Source organism: Apodemus sylvaticus, chromosome 12, assembly GCF_947179515.1.
Source record: "Apodemus sylvaticus chromosome 12, mApoSyl1.1, whole genome shotgun sequence".
Lineage (NCBI taxonomy): Eukaryota > Metazoa > Chordata > Mammalia > Rodentia > Muridae > Apodemus > Apodemus sylvaticus.
This window is the reverse complement of record NC_067483.1, coordinates 72,873,317-72,893,326: the sequence shown is the minus strand read 5'-3', so window position 1 is coordinate 72,893,326 and position 20,010 is coordinate 72,873,317. Positions and strand designations below refer to the sequence as shown.

Here is a 20,010-nt window from a genome sequence, read left to right as displayed (position 1 = left end):
TGATCTGTAAATTTACAAATGGCTTGTTTAGAGTTGATACTACTCTTCTATGTGGCTATCAGGAACTTTCCTTGCCCAAGCAGTGCTGAGATCTCCTATAATGGGAAAAATCATTTTATAGTCAATCCCAAGAGGACAGCCTGAACCCAGGCTGAGCCCAGAAAACAGTGATATATAAGACATAATAAGATGGGGAGAAATATCTCTCCCCTTAATAAGAATTGTCCTTGTTCTCCAGTAACTCCCGTCTGGGGTTAAGTTGCTTACAGACCTGTGATGTTCAGTCTGCCTGCTTTCTGCTGTCTGACTTGGGCATTTTCACTCTTTGAAGATCTCCATCTAAACACACCCTCCACCTCCCCCGTGGGACTGCTACAGACTACCAATGCTGAGCCTGTCTGATTTCTTGATATCTATTCAGAAAATACAGTTTTCCTTTTTCTTATTTTTCATCTTTTGGCAGCTGTTGTGATCTCCAGTTTGCATGCCCCATTTTATTTCTCAAACTCTAGTACAATTGTCTTTCATTTTCTTCTCTCAGTGCAAGACAGAGCTCTAACTCAAAGGAAAAAGAGATTGTTTATTCTGGGCCAAATATAAATGACTATGCCTGGGAACACAGATTCAAGTTGCTCTGAATAACATATTACAATGTAGATGCTCCAGTGTAGAAGCAGTAATATGGACTTGTATGGCCATTAAATAAAAGGAGTTAGAAATCAAGGCATTTTCCAAATTCATTGGTGAAAAAAAAAGTGGGTGGATTATAGCAAAGGGAGAAATTCTACACTTTAGGTTATGAATGTTATCCAGTTAACATTCTTAGCTTTGGAGTTGCTGGAAACATGATTTTTTTTTTAAGTTTATATATTCCAAAGGTTTTGCCTGATAGCTGCAAAAATGTAGGTCAGACACAGTGGTGAGCAATGGGTGCCTCATAAGGGGTTAAAAGTAGCCTAAGATAGCCAGACTCAAGATCTGCAGCGTTCCAACTCTTCCATAGTCAGGACATTCTAATCAGTCAGCTTTGTAGAATCATTTTTACATAGGTGTGGTTCCCCCTTCCCCCTGCCCAGCTTCAATTAATGCCTATGAATCTGTTTTTTAAATTATCAGTAATTCTAAGATCCTGCTAAAGGGATCCTCTGTTCTCTAGTATCATGTGACACTTGGTCCTTGTCTCTTCAAAATTTCCCAGGCTATTTTGAGCTCTTTCCATTTTCATATACAATTTTAAAACACCTTGTCTGTCCTGGCTTGTGATGCACATTGATAATCCTAGCTCTTAGGAGACAGAGACAGGAGGATTGCTGCAAGTTTGAAACCAGCCTAGTTTACATTTCCAGGTCAGTTGGGTCTACATAGCAAAGCCTTGTCTCAAAATCACCAACATCATCAATAAACTTGTAGCTTGTCAGTTTCTCAAAAACAATAACAACAACAAAAGACTTGCTGTTTTGTGTTTGTCTTATTAGGGTTTCTATTCCTGCACAAAACATCATGACCAAGAAACAAGTTGAGGAGGCAAGGGTTTATTCAGCTTACACTTCCACATTGCTGTTCATCGCCAAAAGAAGTCAGGACTAGAACTTACACAGGTCAGGAAGTAGCTGATGCAGAGGCCATGGAGTAATGTTACTTACTGGCTTGCTCAGCTTGCTTGCTTATAGAACTCAGGACTACCAGCCCAGGGATGGTACCACCCACAATGGGCCCTCCCATCCTTGATCACTAATTGAGAAGATGCCTTACAGCTATATCTCATGAAGGTATTTCCTCAAGAGAGGCTCCTTTCTCTGTGATAACTCCAACCTGTGTCAAGTTGACACACAAAACCAGCCAGTACAGTGTTCAATCTATATTATGTCTGGAGAACTTTCATTTTTCTAGTATTGAATCTTTCAAACTCTGATTCTAGTCTATCTCTTTATTTTGGTATTCGATGATTCAGTAGTTTTGGGTTTTGCTGTGTTGGGGATTCAGCCCAGGGCTTCATTTCATGCTATGTAAGCTTTCACTGAGCTATAGCTCCAGCTCTGGAATGGGCTTAGAAAAATAAAAACACTTTGTCTTATATCTTGAACCACAATTAAAACATAGCTATTAATTTGTGTAATTTTTTTCTTTCAGATTTTTTTGAAATTTTATGTAGATGATTATGTTACTACATATTAAGTTTAATTCAACTTTTTAAAAAACCTGTATTCTTTTATTTAATTGCTCTGGGTAAGGCTCAAAAAGTTGATTGTAGATATGAGAGAGGATATTGTTGCTTGACACAGGGTCAGTTAATTTTTGTTAAGCTTGATACAAACCAGAACATCTGTTGGGAAAATGCCTTCATCAGATTGCCTTGTAGGCAACTCTGGGACATTTCCATCATTACTGACTGATATGAAAGGATGTAGTCCATTCTGGGTGCTGCTGTCCCTGGGATGCATAAGAAAGCAAACTGAACAATGAGGAGCAAGCTGGTACACAGCATTCCTCTGTGGCTTCTGCTTCATTTCCTTCCCTGACTTTTCTCAGTGGTCAACTGTATTATGGAATTATAAGCTGAATAAACTCTTTCCTCAAGTTGCTTTTGGTCACAGTGTTTTCTTACAGTAATAGAAACCTTAACTAATACAATTATCTTATTTCCATAATTTTTTAAAAATACTTATGCATATGAGTATTCTGTTTTTATGAGTGGTTATCACGGCATACCTGGTATACATGGAGATATTTTCTGATTGACTATCCTGGAACTGGAGTTACAGAGGCAATGAGCCACCATGTGAGTGCTAGGAACTGAAACCAGGACCTTTGCAAGAGCAACAAGTACTGGTAACCACGGAAACTTCTCTTTAGCCTTCATTCCTGATTTTAAAAAAGATTGTCAGGGGTTAGATGTAGCTCTGTGGGAGAGCACTTATCCATCACATGCAAGGCTCTGGGTTCAAACCCCATTCCTGCAAAAAAGAACAAAAGCACGTGGAGGGTGCAATGGTGAAGGGTTGGGGTGGGGAGATGAACAACAGGTTTCAGAGTACTTACTCATCTTGCAGAAGATGCAGGCTCATTTCCCAGTACCTACATGTCACATCACAGCTGTCTGTAACTCTAGTTCTAAGGGTTCTCATGGCTTTCCTAGCCTCCATGGACATTGCACACACGATATATACATACATACACAAATACATACATACATACATACATACATACATACATACATACATATACATGATGGCAAAACACACCATAAATATGAATGTAAAAGATTATCTTTGTTAAATGTGTTGTTGGCTATAGATTTTTGTAGTTTATCCTCAGATTAGGAAACTCTTATATTACTAGATTGCTAAGACATTGATCACAACTGGGCACTTATTTTGTCAGACTTTTCTATTTTTTTTCAGAAAAAAAATTTTTTTGGACAAAGTGTCATCCCTAATCAATAAGCCATTTGCAGTTGATACCTACTGGGAAAGGGAAAATCATTTTTTCTCTAATGAAGAGACACTGGGTATGTATATCAACCACACTCCAGGAAAGGCCCGTGCTCAGGCGGAGTTGGCCAACACAATCCAGTTTCATGTTACTTGTGTATTCTTGTTTGGTTGGTTTGGCATTTTTAGTCATTTTAATCTTATTTTACTTTTGAGAAAAATGATGGATGTAGGGAGATGGGGAGAACTTAGGAGGAGTTGCGATAGGGGAAAATATGATCAAAACATGAAAAAAAAAAGCCAGTAAATACAATTTTTAAAAAGTTATTTGGAGGCTGGCATGATGGCTCAGTGGGTAAAGGTCTTGCTGCCCAATGATGATCTGAATTCAGTTCTCAGAACCCACATAGAAGTAGGAGCAGAAAACAACTTCATAAAGTTGTTATCTGGGCAAACTCCACAGCCAGATCTACAACACCCAGAGGAAGCTGGACTCCCAGGAGCTCTAACACACCCAGGATCATAGGATCAGAGGTGAGGAAGATACAACATCTGTCCCCACAACCGGAGTTACTGGGACCAGAGGGACCCAGGCACAGAGGAACTCTGCCAGACCAGTGGCATTGGTTCCTTCCTGTCTGGGCCTGTGCCCTGAGCAGACCTTGGGCGAAAACTCTATAGCCAGTCCCACAACACCCAGAGCAAGGTCCACTCCCAGGCGCTTTTACACACCCAGGATCCCAGGACCTTGGTCACACCAGGATCTCAGGGTCCCAGAAGCAGTTTGACTCCCAGGAGTTTGGATACACCCAGGATCTTAGGATCACAGGATCACAGAGACAGCTTGATTCTGAGGAGTTCTGACACAACCAGGATCACAGGAAAGATAGGCTCCAGTCAGATATAGTGAAGGCAGGTATCACTAGAGATAACTAGATGGCAAGAGGCAAGTGTAAGAGCATAAGCAACAGAAACCAAGGTCACTTGGCATCATCAGAACCCAGTTCTTCCACCAGAGCAAGTCCTGGATACCCTACACCAGGAAAGCAAGATTCAGATCTAAAATCACTTCTCATAATGATGACAGAGGGCTTCAAGAAGGACATAACTCCCTTAAGGAAATCCAAGAGAACTCAGGTAAACAGATAGAAGCACTTAAAGAGGAAACATAAAAATCCCATAAAAAATTATAGGAAAATACAAACAGGCGAAGGAAATGAACAAAACCACCCAGGATCTAAAAATGGAACTAGAGACAAAGAAATCACAAAGTGAGACAACTCTGGAGCTAGAAAACCTAGGAAAGAGGTCAGAAGTCATAAATGCAAACATCACCAGAATACAAGAGAAAAGAGAATCTCAGGTGTGGAAGATACCATACAAAACATTGACACAATAGTCAAAACACAAAAAGCAAAAAGCTTGTAACCCAAAACATTCAGGAAATCCAGCACACAATGAGAAGACCAAACCTAAGGACTATAGGTATAGAAGAGAGTGAAGATTCCCAAGTTAAAAGGCCAGGACATACCAACAAAATTATAGAAGAAAACTTCCCTAACCTACAGAGATGCCCATGACCATATAAGAAGCCTACAGAACTCCAAACAGACTGGACCAGAAAAGAAATTCCTCCTGTGACATAATAAAACACCAAATGCACTAAACAAAGACTATTAAAGCAGTAAGGGAAAGAGGTCAAGTAACATACAAAGGCAGGCCTATCAGAATTACACCAGACTTCTCACCAAAGACGATGAAAGTTAGAAAATCCTGGGCAGATGTCATACAGATGCTAAGAGAACACATATGCCAGCCCAGGCTGCTATACCCAGCAAAACCCTCAATCACTGTAGTCGGAGAAAACAAGATATTCCATGACAAAACGCAAGTTTACACAATATCTGTCCTCAAATCCAGGCCTACAAAGGATAATAGATGGAAAACACCAACATAAGGGAAACTACACCCTAGAAAATGCAAGAACGTAATCTTTCAACAAACCCACACAAACATAATTCCACCTCTAGCAACAAAAATAACAGGATGTAACAATCACTTTTTCTTAATATCTCTTAATATGAATTAATATTACCAACATATCCTACTCGATTGAAATTCAAAAATATGAGGAATTAGAAATTTGTTGGCTGTCACCCAATTGGCTCTCTAATTTGGTAACTGGAGAGATATGTCCAATATTGTACAATCCATATGCACTTTCTGCTTGTTTGTATGTGATAGTGTACATGATCCTGAAATCATGTTTCTCCTATCTTAGCCTCTCTATAAGTAGGATTGTTTATTTGATGTTTTTTTTTTTCCACTATACTATGGTTTTCAGAACAGCTTACATACTTCAAAATTATTTATACAGCTAAAAGAAATGTAGACAGTTTGGGAGGTTGCTTGTAAGAGAACAAAGAAGACTGAAACTGAATGTTTTGCTTGATTTTTTTTAAATTATTATATCAATTTTGAAGAAGATGACCTTATAAGTTACTCTTTTTCTGAGATGAATGCTTTTCAACATCATCATAGCCAATGAACTGGAATCTTACCCTCATCTAATGTCTGTGCCACCCTCCAAGCAGAACTATTCTTCATTGAAACAGTTGATGAATGACTTCATGGATAGACCATCTTAATATATACACCATTTCTTTTTTCTTTTTTTCTTTTTTTCTTTTTTTTCTTTTCTTTTTTCTTTCTTTTCTTTTCTTTTCTTTCCTTCCTTCCTTCCTTCCTTCCTTCCTTCCTTCCTTCCTTCCTTCCTTCCTTCCTTCCTTTCTTTCTTTCTTTCTTTCTTTCTTTCTTTCTTTCTTTCTTTCTTTTTCTTTTTTTTTTTTAAATTTTTTTTTGGATTTCACTTTTTCCAGACAGGGTTTCTCTGTATAGCCCTGGCTGTCCTGGAACTCACCCTGTAGATCAGGCTGGCCTCGAACTCAGAAATCTGCCTGCCTCTGCCTCCCAGAGTGCTGGGATTACAGGCATGCACCACCACTGCCCGGCATACCATTTCTTAAATGAATGTAACTTGTTCCCTGTGGGTTGAGAATGATGACAATCACTCAAGTCAAATAGCTTTGACCATAGCAGGAAATCTGTATCTAAATAATTGTGCCTACAATTCATTCCTTGGCACAGCAGAACTGTCAAGTCTTAGCTTAGCTACTGTTACTTAGCTTAGCTACATGTTGGTGATATGAGGAACATTGAAGTACAGCCTTATTACAATGAACTCCAATGTCTAAAAATACTTATTATTTTGGGTTTGTACCACAGTAAAAGCCAAGATTTTTTTTTTTTTCGTTTTTTCGAGACAGGGTTTCTCTGTGTAGTCCTGGCTGTCCTGGAACTCACTTTGTAGACCAGGTTGGCCTCGAACTCAGAAATCCGCCTGCCTCTGCCTCCCAAGTGCTGGGATTACAGGCATGCACCACCACTGCCCGGCATACCATTTCTTAAATGAATGTAACTTGTTCCCTGTGGGTTGAGAATGATGACAATCACTCAAGTCAAATAGCTTTGACCATAGCAGGAAATCTGTATCTAAATAATTGTGCCTACAATTCATTCCTTGGCACAGCAGAACTGTCAAGTCTTAGCTTAGCTACTGTTACTTAGCTTAGCTACATGTTGGTGATATGAGGAACATTGAAGTACAGCCTTATTACAATGAACTCCAATGTCTAAAAATACTTATTATTTTGGGTTTGTACCACAGTAAAAGCCAAGATTTTTTTTTTTTTCGTTTTTTCGAGACAGGGTTTCTCTGTGTAGTCCTGGCTGTCCTGGAACTCACTTTGTAGACCAGGTTGGCCTCGAACTCAGAAATCCGCCTGCCTCTGCCTCCCAAGTGCTGGGATTACAGGCGTGCGCCACCACCGCCCGGCGGAAAAGCCAAGATTTTAAGCTCTACTAAAAACAAAACAAACAAAAAGACTTTATCTTTTTATGTTCATTTAATAACATGCCCATTTTTATGATTGGTATAAAATATATAGTGTTGAAAATAATAAAAAGTAAAAATTAAAATAAAAAACTACAAAAAAAAGTTATCTGACCTCACTTGTACACCATAGCATAGACCTGCCCCCATGCATACCATACACACAATAATAAAGTTAAAAATGTTTTGGAATTTTTCCCACTGATTAAAATTGGGTTTTTGGATTAATTTGAACCAATATTTGATTTCTGAATTCCTATTATTATAGCAAATTATCCTTTTTTATGTTTTAAGTTTCAGTGAGTTTTAAGCTGTGTTTATAGATGCTAGTTTATAGTTTTAATGTGCTTAGTTTTTATACTAGAATGATGGTCTGGTTTTCTGATTTTGTATAAGGTTGAAAGTACCTTTCTTTAAATCATTGAAGACATCTGGGCTTGGCATTTTCTCAGTGGTAAATATTTTTTAAGTTAAAAACTATATTTTAAGAAAATAATTTACTCATATGCAGTTATAGGAAATAATAGAACATTTGGGACTGGCAAAATGGTTCAGTGATTGAGCTTGATTGCTGCTTTTCCAGAAGACACAGGTTCAATCCTTTCTACCCACATCGTGACTCACAACCATCTCTTGCCAGTTTGAGGGCATCTGATACTCTCTTCTGACCTCTGCTAGCACAAGACACACACATGGTACACAGATATGCATGCAGCCAAAACCATGTAAAATTAAAACATTTTTAAAAATTAGTAATAGAAAGCTATATACCATATACCCTTTAACCAGTACCCCAATAGTAATTTCTTTTGAAATATAACAATCAGGAAAGTGACAGATTTCACATTCCTAATTCAGATTTTGTAATGTTAACATGAATTCATTTATATGTATCTGTTTAGTTCCATGCAAGGTAGTCTAATATTTATTTTGACAGATAAATGTTAATTTTAGATTGCTAATTATAGATTAATGTGGTTAAAACATAAAATTCTACCACATGGGTCATTTGTGCCACCCTTTTTCTACCCTTTCTTTACTACTGTAACACTGATAACCACAATTCTGTTCTTAACACAGAGTTTTGTCACTTCAGAGATGTCATATATTGGTTATTGTAGCACATGACTATATTCTAAACTACCTAGGAGAATAAGCAGCTGGAATATTTAAGTTCGCAAGTTTGAGACCGACCTAGACAAATAGACATCTATCTCAAAAGAAGAACAATATTATTTAGATACACAATGTGTGTAACCTTATAAATGATATTTAGTATTTCAGATTAGATTTTTACTTGGTGTAATTGTCTTTAAATACATCTAAATTATGTACATCAATAATTTATTCATTTTTAATATTGAGTATAAATGTTTATCTGTTCATGTTTTTAGATAGTTGGGTTGTTTCTAATTTGGGGTTAAGACAAAGCTATTTGGATGTACGCCTTTGATCCCCACACTTGGTAGGCAGGGTCAGGAGCATCTGTCTAGTTTGAGCATCTGTCTAGTCCCCATAATAGTGAGTTTCAGGGTAGTCAGGGCTACACAGTGAGATCCTCTGTGTCTTGTGTACATGTGCAGTAGCATGTGTACAGAAATCAAAGGACAGCTTTTCAGCAGTCATTTCTTGCCTTTTGTGTGTTAGTTTTCAGGGATTAAACTCAGGCTCTCAATCCTGGTGCCTCGTGTCTTTACCAGGTAGTCTATTTTCTAGCCCCACCATAGATTCTCAAGCACATTCTCAGTAGTACAGTGTGTTAGATGACATCTGTGATCTCACTTGGCTTGAATAGCTTGACAAGTTGGTAACTTTAAAAAGGCCAACCAGATAGACCTCACGTGCTTCCTGTACAGCACTAGTGGTTGTGTGCTGCAAGTGCAGAAGTCCTGGGTGATTTTTCATGCCAGAGCTAGAAGTTCAATGGACATAGGGACTTCTGATAGCATCCAGTTTACAGAATGCTGTTCCAGGCCAGAAATGATGGAGTTCACTTGCTCCTGTAGTGAAGAGCCGTTGTTCCCTGTGTGCTTGCCCTCTGGTGGATTTGTAGGCAGTCTGCTTTGTGCAAGACATGGTATAAACTTTCTAATTTGTTTCCCCGCTGTCTTGTGGAGAGAGCCAGACTTGTGCATAGTGCTAGAGAACAATTGCAGCAGCAACAGCAGCATTGAGGTTGTTGCGTTTTAAAGTCCTTCATGTATTTTAGATTCTGGTTCTTGGTTACATACGCCTTTCCTTTTTCCTTTTCTTTTTGGTAACATTTCTTTTATTCTGTTATAGGAACTTTTTTGTTGTTTGTTTTTTAAAAAACTTTTTATTGGTTCTTTGTGAATTTCACATCATGCACTCTAGTTCTATGCTCCCCTTATCTCTGCCCTTCACCCAAAAGAGGAAAAACATTCGTATGTGGAAGTTGTAGTATGTCAGTCACAGTGTGTCCCACAGTATAATCTTTTGCCCATACTTCTTCGCTTGCAAATATTCATTACAATGACTAGTTGGACTGGATCGAGGCCTCTGACTTCTGCTACTCTATCAGTACCGAAACCTCACTGGGGTTTCTCTTGTATATCCTGTTGTTGCCCTGTGTCATGGAGATCCTGTAGTTTTGGACCTGAAGGGTGGGACCCTTCATGCACTCCAGCAGTTCATCAATGGGGTAGATAGATGTTGGAGTGGCTCAATTCATAGCCTTGGATCTGGGCCTGAGAGATACCTGAGATGATCAGCCCACAGACTCTCCTACTCTCACACTGACTCTCATATCCCTGGGGCCAGCTCACCAGCGACTTCCCCAACAGAGCCAGCTCTACCCTGCTGTCCAGGAGAGGTATAGGGCCTATCTTCCTGAGTGTTGCAACAGGTGAGAGAAATGGTCAGTTCTCCTGCTCTCATGACCCTGGGACAAGCTCTCCCACTTGCCATAGAGATGAGGCCAAGAATGAGAGAGGGGAGGAGGGTGTGTCTCTCCTCCTTCCAGGCCTCCGCCCAGCAGACCAAAGATAGGGCTGGCTCTCCTGGGCTGACCCCCTTGGGGAGGGGACAGCTCATCTGCAGCCTCCACATCCAGGGCCAGCTCTACTGATACCCAGGTGAGGTTCAGGACCCTGAAGCACTTATTCTCCCAAGTGCTGCAGCAGGTTATAGGCAAAGCCAGCTCCCCCGCTCTCATGACCCCAGGGCTAGCTCTCCTGTCTGCTGCAGATGGCAAAGAACAAAGATGTTTCTCCTTTATCCAAGCCTATATATCCCCCTATACAGGGGATATGAGTGGTAGGGCCAGCTTTCTCACATTGGTATCCTTGTGGCTGGCTCAACCAAAACTCCCACGGTGTGGGTGGGGTCAGTTCTCTTGATCTCATGCCTCCAGAGCCAGCTCTCCCATGATGCCCAGGTGAAGAGCGGGGCCAGTTCTGCACAGTCCTCAAACATCACTATGTCCCAGACAGCAGCCCAGACCAAAGGGTGTCTGCCTGGCTTTTGATGATAACAGACCTCTGCTGCTGCAGAGCCACAGACCCAGACGTGGTCCCCGGTGACAGCACAGGACCTTGCCATGGTCCCAGATGACATCATTGGCTACTTTCATCAGGATGTTTCTCACTACCCTTGAGTCTGCAGTTCTGCCTCTCTTCACTGTGCCCACATCCTTGTGTTTCTCTTTCATTTCCCCACCACTTGCTTCCTTTAGTGGCCACTGGGGTCTCTGACTATCTGGGGTTGTCCCAGGAGTCCTGTGTTGCGCTCTTGCATTATGGTACTGGGCAAGGTCTAGGGGACACCAGACTGGAGGTCATCTTTCGCTAGCGCTCTGTCCAGGCCCTATGGTGCTGGTCTGGTGGTCATCTTGAACTAGCTCCGCCCCTGGCGAGCCCAAGGGACCCCTTCTGAGGGTCGTCTTTCTCTGGCTCACAGTCCCTCATCCGTTTTCCCAGGGCCCACAGCCATGGTTCTTCTAATTCCAGCTTGTGTCTCATCCTGGAAGCCTGTTGCAGTCTGCCTGGGTGCAGGATTGGTGGTTGTCTCAGGCCGGCTTTTTTCAGAGAGTGTTAGCCTCCTCATCATTCAGATGTTATTGGTCAGAATACTGAGCATAGACATAGCCTCTCTCTCCTCTGCCACATGCAGCAGCCATACCTGCAATGCCTCTAGGGGGAGGGGTGCAATAAACTGATTTCCAGTTTATCATTGTTTTTTTATGGATTGTACTTTAGTATAATGCCACAAAGAACTCATCACTATGAGTGTCCTGAAAATTTTTTTACTATGAGTTTTTTTTTTTTAAGATTTACAGTTTTGTACTTCAATCTAGGTTTCACTGTGAGTTACTTTTTGTATCTAAAGTTTAGTTCAAAATTAATTTTTGTACAATGGGTATCTCACTCAGTTTATTGAAAAGGCTCTTTTTCCTTCACAAAAAGTATCTGATTCTGAATTTTCTTATTTGTTCTTATGTCCCTATGGGAATATAGTACTGTCTTGTTTCTATACACAGTGTGCTTTAACATCAGGCTAGAGTAATTTCTCCTCTTCAAAATCATTTGCTATATAAGCTTATCTATATGTCCAAATTCATTGCTAGAATTTTGACAGTTGTTGATGGACTTAAAGTTGAATTTGGGGAAACTGATACCTTTATTATCCCGAGTCTTGTACTCTATGAATATAATGTGTTACTCCATTAATTTAGTACTTTAATAAAGTTTTCATGATGTGAGTTTTTTTATGTTTATGTTTAAATGAAAAGTTTAGTTTTCTGTAGTGCAGTTGTGAAGAGTGTCCTGTTTAAATTCAGTTTTCACATGTTCATTGATACTAAATAAAAGTATGATTGCATAGCTGGTTAGGGTGGCTCAGGTGTATAATTCTCATGCTTGGGAGGTAGAGACAAGGAGGATCTGTAGTTTAAGATTATTCTTTGCTATGTAGAGTTGAAGGGCAGCCTGGCCTATGGGAAACTCTGACTCCCAACAAAATTATCCAGGCAAAACAGCAGCAGAATAGCTGCTTCTGTTGATCTGTACTTAACTCACACATTAGTAGTTCAAGGAGTTTTAAAAATATTTCTCAAGATTTTGAAATATTTAAAAATATTTTAGGTGACTAATATTTAAAAATATTTCTCAAGAAGTTGTATGCTGATATTCTTTTCCCTTAGGAAAGTGTTTCCCTTACACAATTTGCATATTAAGTTTTTTCTTTTAGTCTAGAAAAATGGCTTAGCAGTTAATATCACAGGCTGCTCTTCCACAGGACCTAGATTCAATTCCTAGCACCCATAGGGCAGCTTACAACCATCTGCAACTCTAGTCTTAGGGGCTATAACACCATCTTCTGGCTTCCTTAGGCACCATACAGATCTACATACATGTAGGTAGATACTCATAAATGAGGCAGACTAAAGTCTCATGCAATAGTAAACTTTATTCAGAGCATCAAACAATTTATACTCTGAGGGTTAAGAAAGGTCACCTGAGTAAAGTTCTCATGAGGTCAAGTTGTATGCAACCATAAGGATAAGCTAAACGTGGGGAAAAAAAAGAAAATAAAAAAATTCAATTGAGACGCATAAAAGATAGTTTATACATTTAATTGAATACCAATAGCAAGCAATACTGAGTAATATGAAGTAAACTCAGTTCTCTCTGCTACATCTGGGAGGAGGATAAAAACACATTCCAAGAATAATACCATATTTTGAAGAAATTGAGGTCACAAGGCTCTTGTCTTGTTTTCTTGGAGTGTACTCACAAGCACTCATAAGTTTCACACAACTCTCTTCCTGAACTGTGTTCTGACAGGCTTATAGGTTGCAGTCTGTCATAAAGAGAAGAAGAAACAATGGCAAATGCCTTAGTTTGCTTTTAGAGTAGTTTTCTTACACAGCCAGAACCACTTGCCAGTGGGTTTCATGGCTTACAGTGAGTTAGGTTGTCCTACATCAATCTTAATCCAGAAAATGCTACATAGATAATCCCACAAGCCAATGAGTGAGGCAGTTCCTCAATTGAGGTTTCTTTCTAGGTGACTTTTTAAGATTTGTGTTGTTGACAAAACTTAACCAGCACAACTGGTACAAGCATACACAAAGATGAGTCTTGACCTTATTATTGTGGGACCTCATTAAAGAGCTTTGGTGAAGTTGTTCTCTTTGTATCTGATTCTGGGACTTGACAGCTATATATAATAGGCAGTTATGTAAAAGTATTTCTTAGGAGGTTTTCTCTGTTCTTGTACCTGAATAACAGTAGGGTGTTTCTGTGCCAGCTCTAGCCCATTTTAGCTTTTGAACAAAGACACAGAGACATGGTATTTTTACTAACAAGCTGCACACACTAAGCTGGGCAGGTTCTGATCTCAATCCCCAGCCAAATGTCCTGTTATTTGCTCTCTGGTCTTGCCCCTAGTTTGCTGTGGTTCATGTGTGGCCTCCTGGCTGCTTTCTCATCGAAATCTCATCCTGGTTTCTCCATGTGGCTTTTCCATATCTTCTCTCTGGTCTCCTTGGGACCCCCTGACTGGATCAGATGGTGGCCCTGCCCTATCCTTCTGTCCAGCTGTTGGCAGATCAGTACTTTATTAACCAACCAGAAGTGATGGAAACAACCTTTACATAGCATTGAGACCGGAGATGATTGACATGCCATCATCTGGACTGTAACCAGATTTCTGGGCATAGAAATCAGTTTTGAATACACAGTGCACAAAACCATCCTCCAACACATTTGGAAAGGGAAGAAAGGGTAAAGTGGAAGGAAGCAAGGACAAGCTTGAATATTGAATACCAATATTTGTGGTGTTTTACTTTCATCTTTCCAAATTTTATGTAAACATGGCTGTCTATCATGTCTAATGATAGAATTTGTCCCCATTATAAGCACAAGCTAGATCTCTTGAGGACATAGACTGCCAGACATTAATTAGTTTAGAGAATGTAACCAATGTAGTCATTCCATAGGGGGAAAACCATATGTCCTTTGCTATTAATCTGAGTGTACAGTTGGCCCAGTATTTGAAGAAAGGATGCTGCACAGGAAAGTGGTACAGGACTAGTTGTGCCATTTTATCAAGGTGAGTCAACAGCTAGCCACATTTGTGAGCTTTGAGAGCATCTGTTCCAACCTTGTGTAGACACAATCCAATACTGATGGTGTTTTACTTTCATCTTCCCAAATTCTATATAAATATGATTGTCTATCCTGTTTAATGATAGAATTCATACCCAGGATGAATTCTGGGAAACATTGGTTTAGATTAAATGAGATAAAACTGTTCACAGTAACCATACATTTCCTTTTGATTATTGAATGAAAAATTTGTTGTAGAGATGGAAAGGTGCCTTTCCCCACCCATTAAAGATAGATAATTTATGCCCTCTTCCACTGGTACTCTGTCTTTGCCTAAAATAATGAACCTTTGCACAAGGCTGTTTTCTATGTGTATTAATTATTCTCTGTCTTTTGTGATAAAATACCCTGACAAAAGCAGCTTAAGGGAGAAGGGAGGCTTATGGTGTGGGGTTTGTGACTGCCGAGTATGCTGTACCCACCTGAGTATGCTGTACCCACCGAGTATGCTGTACCCACCGAGTATGCTGTACCCACGTCAGGAAGCAGGGGAGATGGCTCAGCCAGCTTTCTTTTCATGAAGTCTAAGACCAAAGCCCATGGAATGGTGCCACTCAAATGAGTTTATCTTCCAGGGCTAGAGAGATGGCTTAGTGGTTAAGAGCATTTGCTCTTGCAGAAGACCTCAGCTCAGTCCTTTAGTTGTAATCTAAACCCATTTATTATATATACAACATCCACTCAGACTTCTCTGAGTTGGTGAGTGGGTTTGGGAGACAAGGAGACCCACATGCATTTAAAGCTCATACTGCTTACTGTGTTATGTGTGGTATAATCCCTTCCCTCTGACTTTGGAAGGAATGGTGGGGCTGGGAAATTGGTTCAGAGGTAGGGGGGTTGCCTAAGCATGTGGAAGGTCATGGACTTGATCACTGACACTTGAGAGAGGGGAAAGAGGAGCAGGAGGGAGGAGAAGCTGATTAGCTAAGTATGTGTAATTTTTAATACTGTTCAAAAGAGTTTAATATGAAATAACTCAGGGTTTTAAATTTGAAGCTTAATTTTGGTTGGTCTTGGCTTCTGAAAGCACGTTTTTGTGGGATATCTAGAGAACACTATCAGTTTGTGCCCAGACTCACACAAAAGTATCATTCAGGAACTATTTATTTAACAGTATCATGCCCTGCTTCCAGCCTTTGGGTACATATTTCCTATGTGAGGGCTCTTGCAGAACAACTCATTTTATTTTTTGTTTTTATGACCTACCACCATTTTGTTTAGGTCAAAATGACTATAGCTAGACACTTAAATTCAGACTTTTCATTTTTAGAAAATTATTTCTAATATTTTAGCATTTACTACTTGTAATTTTTATCACATTATTAATTTGAACACCTTGTTACTTTAATTCAGATAGATTACCAAACCTTCCTTTGGCAAAAAGGAAATGATTTAAAAAATTTTTTCTGTCTCCTACATTTTTATTTTTTTTAAAAAACTGAAAATAAGATTTGAAAGCTAATTATAGGCATAGAATATAGCTTGGTGGTAGATAATCCCTTACTTAGCATGCATGGGTGGGGTGGGATGGGAGTTTAAAAACAGAAAAGTAGAGCAATGTGGTTTATTAAGATACTGAATTGCTTAGTTTTTTATCGTTAAAATCAGTTATAATAGCATGACACTTATATTTTAATAAAACATTTACATTTAGTCACTTAATACAGTATATATGACATAGCAAACAAAAGGAAGAAAGATAGTTTCTCTACACAATTCATGACCTACACCTGTTGCACAGTCTCTGGTATTTGCTTCACAAGGTTTTAAAAGATAAAAATCTTATATAAAAATAGTCATTTTTTTATAGTCATGAGCTTTCAAATTAAATACCTGGATGTTCTGTTTACCAATGTATATTGCATAGAAATGGTTACATCAAATACTTTAATATTTAAAAAAAACACTAAGAAACCAGTTTTGAAATGGCTGCTACACTTCAAACTTGATAATTCAAGATTCATTTATACTTTTAAAATGTACATCCTGTAGGTATGAAAGTTTATTTTTAAGAAAAACTACATCCCAATTTATTTTTAAAAAGCTTTCTAAGTTTGTTCTTTCCCCCTCCCCCTTCTCTTGTCCCTCGTCCTCCCCTCTTCCCTTCCTTTTCCCTCCCTCTCTCTCCCTTTCTCTTTTCTAAGACAGGGTTTCTCTGTGTAGCCCTTGCTGTCCTAAAACTTGCTCCTTAGACCAGGCTGGCCTCAAACTCACATAGCTCCACCTGCCTCTGCCTTCCTGCTGGTATTAAAGGCATGTGACACCACCATCAGGCCTAAATTTATATTTTCAAATGTCTGCTGTGATTGCTGTAAGAACTATCCCATTGATATATTTTGCTAAACTAAGCTACCTTTAAAACAAAAGTTGTGTCCTGGCAAGATGACTTTTTCAGAAGCAAGGGCAGTAAAGAACATTTTAAAAGTACACTACAAATAAATACTTAAAACATCACAGAAATATTAAAGTGCATAAAATAGGTGAAGTTTCTTTCTTTTTTTTTTTGTTACTAGTGCAGAGATCTGATCTGTCTGTGAAGCAAAAAAAGGAAAAGCTATTGGTTTTACTCAAATATTTTTAGACTGTTTTATTCAAGTAATTTTTATGTAATTTATCCTTTAATGTAAACATTTTGTTCCTGAAAAAAGACATTTTAAGGTAATAATTTTGGCCTCATGACCTATTATTATTTTTAAAATACATGGAATTCTATAGTCAGCCCCTTACCCCATTCTAAATCTTATATGCATATGTACATACAAATATACATATCCTCAGGATCATAAAATACTTAATGTTTATAAGATTAAAAATTTCTGAATGTTAATACAGAATACATTAATGCCTATAACTTTATATTTATAAAATTTTTTTGTAGCAAGTGAAATGTGACCAAGTGACATTGCACAAGGACTCTGAGATTCAGCCTAATTATAGGCTGAGAATATAGCTCACTGGTAGATAATCTTGCCTAGCATGCACAAGGCTCTGGGTTCAATCCCTAGTGTTGTTAGGACAGGGAGGGGGTGTTAACAAACAATGAGATGATGGAATTTATTAAACAACTGAATTTCTGTAGTTTGTTTTAAATAAATTCAGGAGTCACAGAACAAATCCCTCCTTGGTAACACCTATAATTAATTTTAAAAGTCTCTATGTTTATCCTATACCTAACCATCATAACACTTAAAAATATGAAGGAAGGGATGGTGGAGGCACATACTTTTAATCGCAGCTCTCAGGAGGCAGAGGCAGGCAGCCTGGTCCACAGAATGAGTTCCAGGACAGCCATGGTCACACAGAAAAACAATGCCTGAAAACAAAACAACAAAACAAACAAGAAACCTAAAGTGAAGAAGTCAAATTAACTTGAGGATCTTTTCTTTGAATGGCAAGAAAGTGTCACACAGAAACTTGTCCTTCATGACAATGTAGAATTTAGTATAATTTTGGTAACTCTTCAGCCTGATTATTCAGTTAATTGTGGCTCTTTCTTATAAATTCACCTTTCATTGCAGCTGCTGAATAAGCATGCTTTCTGGTCTATCTTTGGTAAAGATGATTCATTTCTTGGAGACATTTCTCATTTTTCAAAAAAGGAAATTAAACCTATTTTGCATCATTTAAACTATTTTGCTCTTAATGGACACTCAGGCTGATATTTCTTATATATTTTCTACTATATATTTGTTTAAAACATTGATGACTAAGGAGATAGCTCAGCAGTGAGAGAGTACTTATTGCAAAGGAGCTGAGTTTGTATACAGTGTTCATGCATACTTGCAGATAAAACTTATACACATAAATAAAAATGTATGAATCCTTTTTTAAAAATTGGTGCATTTTATTATTACTGTTTTCTACCCTGTTCAAAATTGAAAACTTCATACACCCCTACCAGCCCTCTTTCATCCCTTTTATTTTTTATTTTCCTACTAAATGCCTTCATAACAGATATACCTTTTATTGTCTTTTTTATTTCCCAATGGGAGCCCTGTATTCCTTGCTTCTAGAACATTATCTGGGACACTATTTGTAAAGTGACTAGACAGAGAAACAAGAATGCACTAGAGTTCAGATGCCATGCTGTCTTTTGTAAGTTATGTTAATAATGAAGTAGACTTTAGAGGGTTAATTTGTCTAATATTTACTTTATAAGTGGTAGAGCTGAAATTAAAGGTTGAGTCATTGTGTCAGGTTGTAGGCTCTTAATTTCAATGAAGATTGTATGATTTATTGAATTCTTTCTTTTTGAACAGGAAGAAGAGAATTTATCCAAAGATTAAAGCTTGAAGCAACTTTAAATGTGCATGATGGCTGTGTAAGTAATTGTTAACTATTAACTATAAATGATTTTAATAATGTCTGTAATAAATTTCTGATGAAATATCCTAATCTTCCTAGAATGGACTAAACTGACTTTTAAGAATGGGGAAATAGGCAAGGTGTGGTGACACACAGTTTTCATCCTGGGACCTGGGAGGCCAAGGCAGGTAATGCTCTTGATTTCAAGGCCAGCCTGGCTCACATAGTGAATTCTAGACCTGCCAGGATTGTACAGCAAGACCCTGCTCCCACCCACTTTCCTACCCACCCCCAGAAAGAGAGGGGGGGAAGAGAGAGATTAAGAAAAGAAACAAAGGAGTCAGTTGGTGGTGGTAATAAAAGTTTTGAATTAAAGCATTAAAGTGTGCTGGGTGAATATTTGTAATCCCAATACATGTGAGAAAAAGACCAGAGAATCAGGAATTCAAGGTCATCCTCAGCTATGGAGTGCATTCAAGGCTAACCTGACACACACACACACACACACACACACTCACGCCAAAACACAGTATATTTACAATATTTTCTCCTTTGAAAATTTTATACAATGTTTTGAACATTCTCTCTTTCTCTCTCTCTCTCTCCCCCTCTCTTTCACACACACACACACACATACACACACAAATCTTTGCCCCAGAATATTTTTTAATTTAGAAAAGTGTGTGCAAGGTTTGTTTTTGTGGTGTCTGAAGGCCATATGCATTTCTCATAAGGCTTCCATTTTGTTCACTCTACTGAAGTTGCTTGTATGGGGGTTTTTATGACTCTCATATCTCTAGAATCCATGCTTGCTTCTTAGAGATTTAGCTGTCATTAGAATCTCTCCTCACCATTGAAATGCTTTTCTGCTAATACTGTGTTCTTGTTTTCCCTCTGCCTCACTGACCCCACTTCATTTGTGTCTTCTTAGCTAACTGGTCTACTTCTTTAAAACAATTTTTTAAACCTGTCTCAAAAACACAAAACAATTTTTAAAGTTACATTTAGGCTGTGTGTGTGTGTGTGTGTGTGTGTGTGTGTGTGTGAGAGAGAGAGAGAGAGAGAGAGAGAGAGAGAGAGAGGGGGGGGGAATTCTTCTTTTGAAACAAGGACTTGCTATACAGTGGGGCAGAACTGGAACTCACTGCAGACTGAGCTATCCTTGAATTTGTGATCTGTTACAGCTTCTCAA

The 20,010-nt window shown here is 38.7% G+C and overlaps 1 protein-coding gene and 1 pseudogene across 2 annotated transcripts in view; one reads left to right on the top strand and one right to left on the bottom strand.

Annotated features, from left to right (window-relative positions):
- Dcaf6 (DDB1 and CUL4 associated factor 6) overlaps window positions 1-20,010 on the top strand; it is a 107,162-nt gene that overhangs the window by 6,368 nt on the left and 80,784 nt on the right. For both annotated transcript variants that reach the window (XM_052201200.1, XM_052201199.1), the window contains exon 2: window positions 18,773-18,834. In XM_052201200.1, coding sequence (XP_052057160.1) covers window positions 18,773-18,834 — 62 coding nt within the window. The remainder of the gene's footprint in view (window positions 1-18,772; window positions 18,835-20,010) is intronic.
- On the bottom strand, window positions 11,432-11,545 carry LOC127697975 (uncharacterized; annotated as a pseudogene).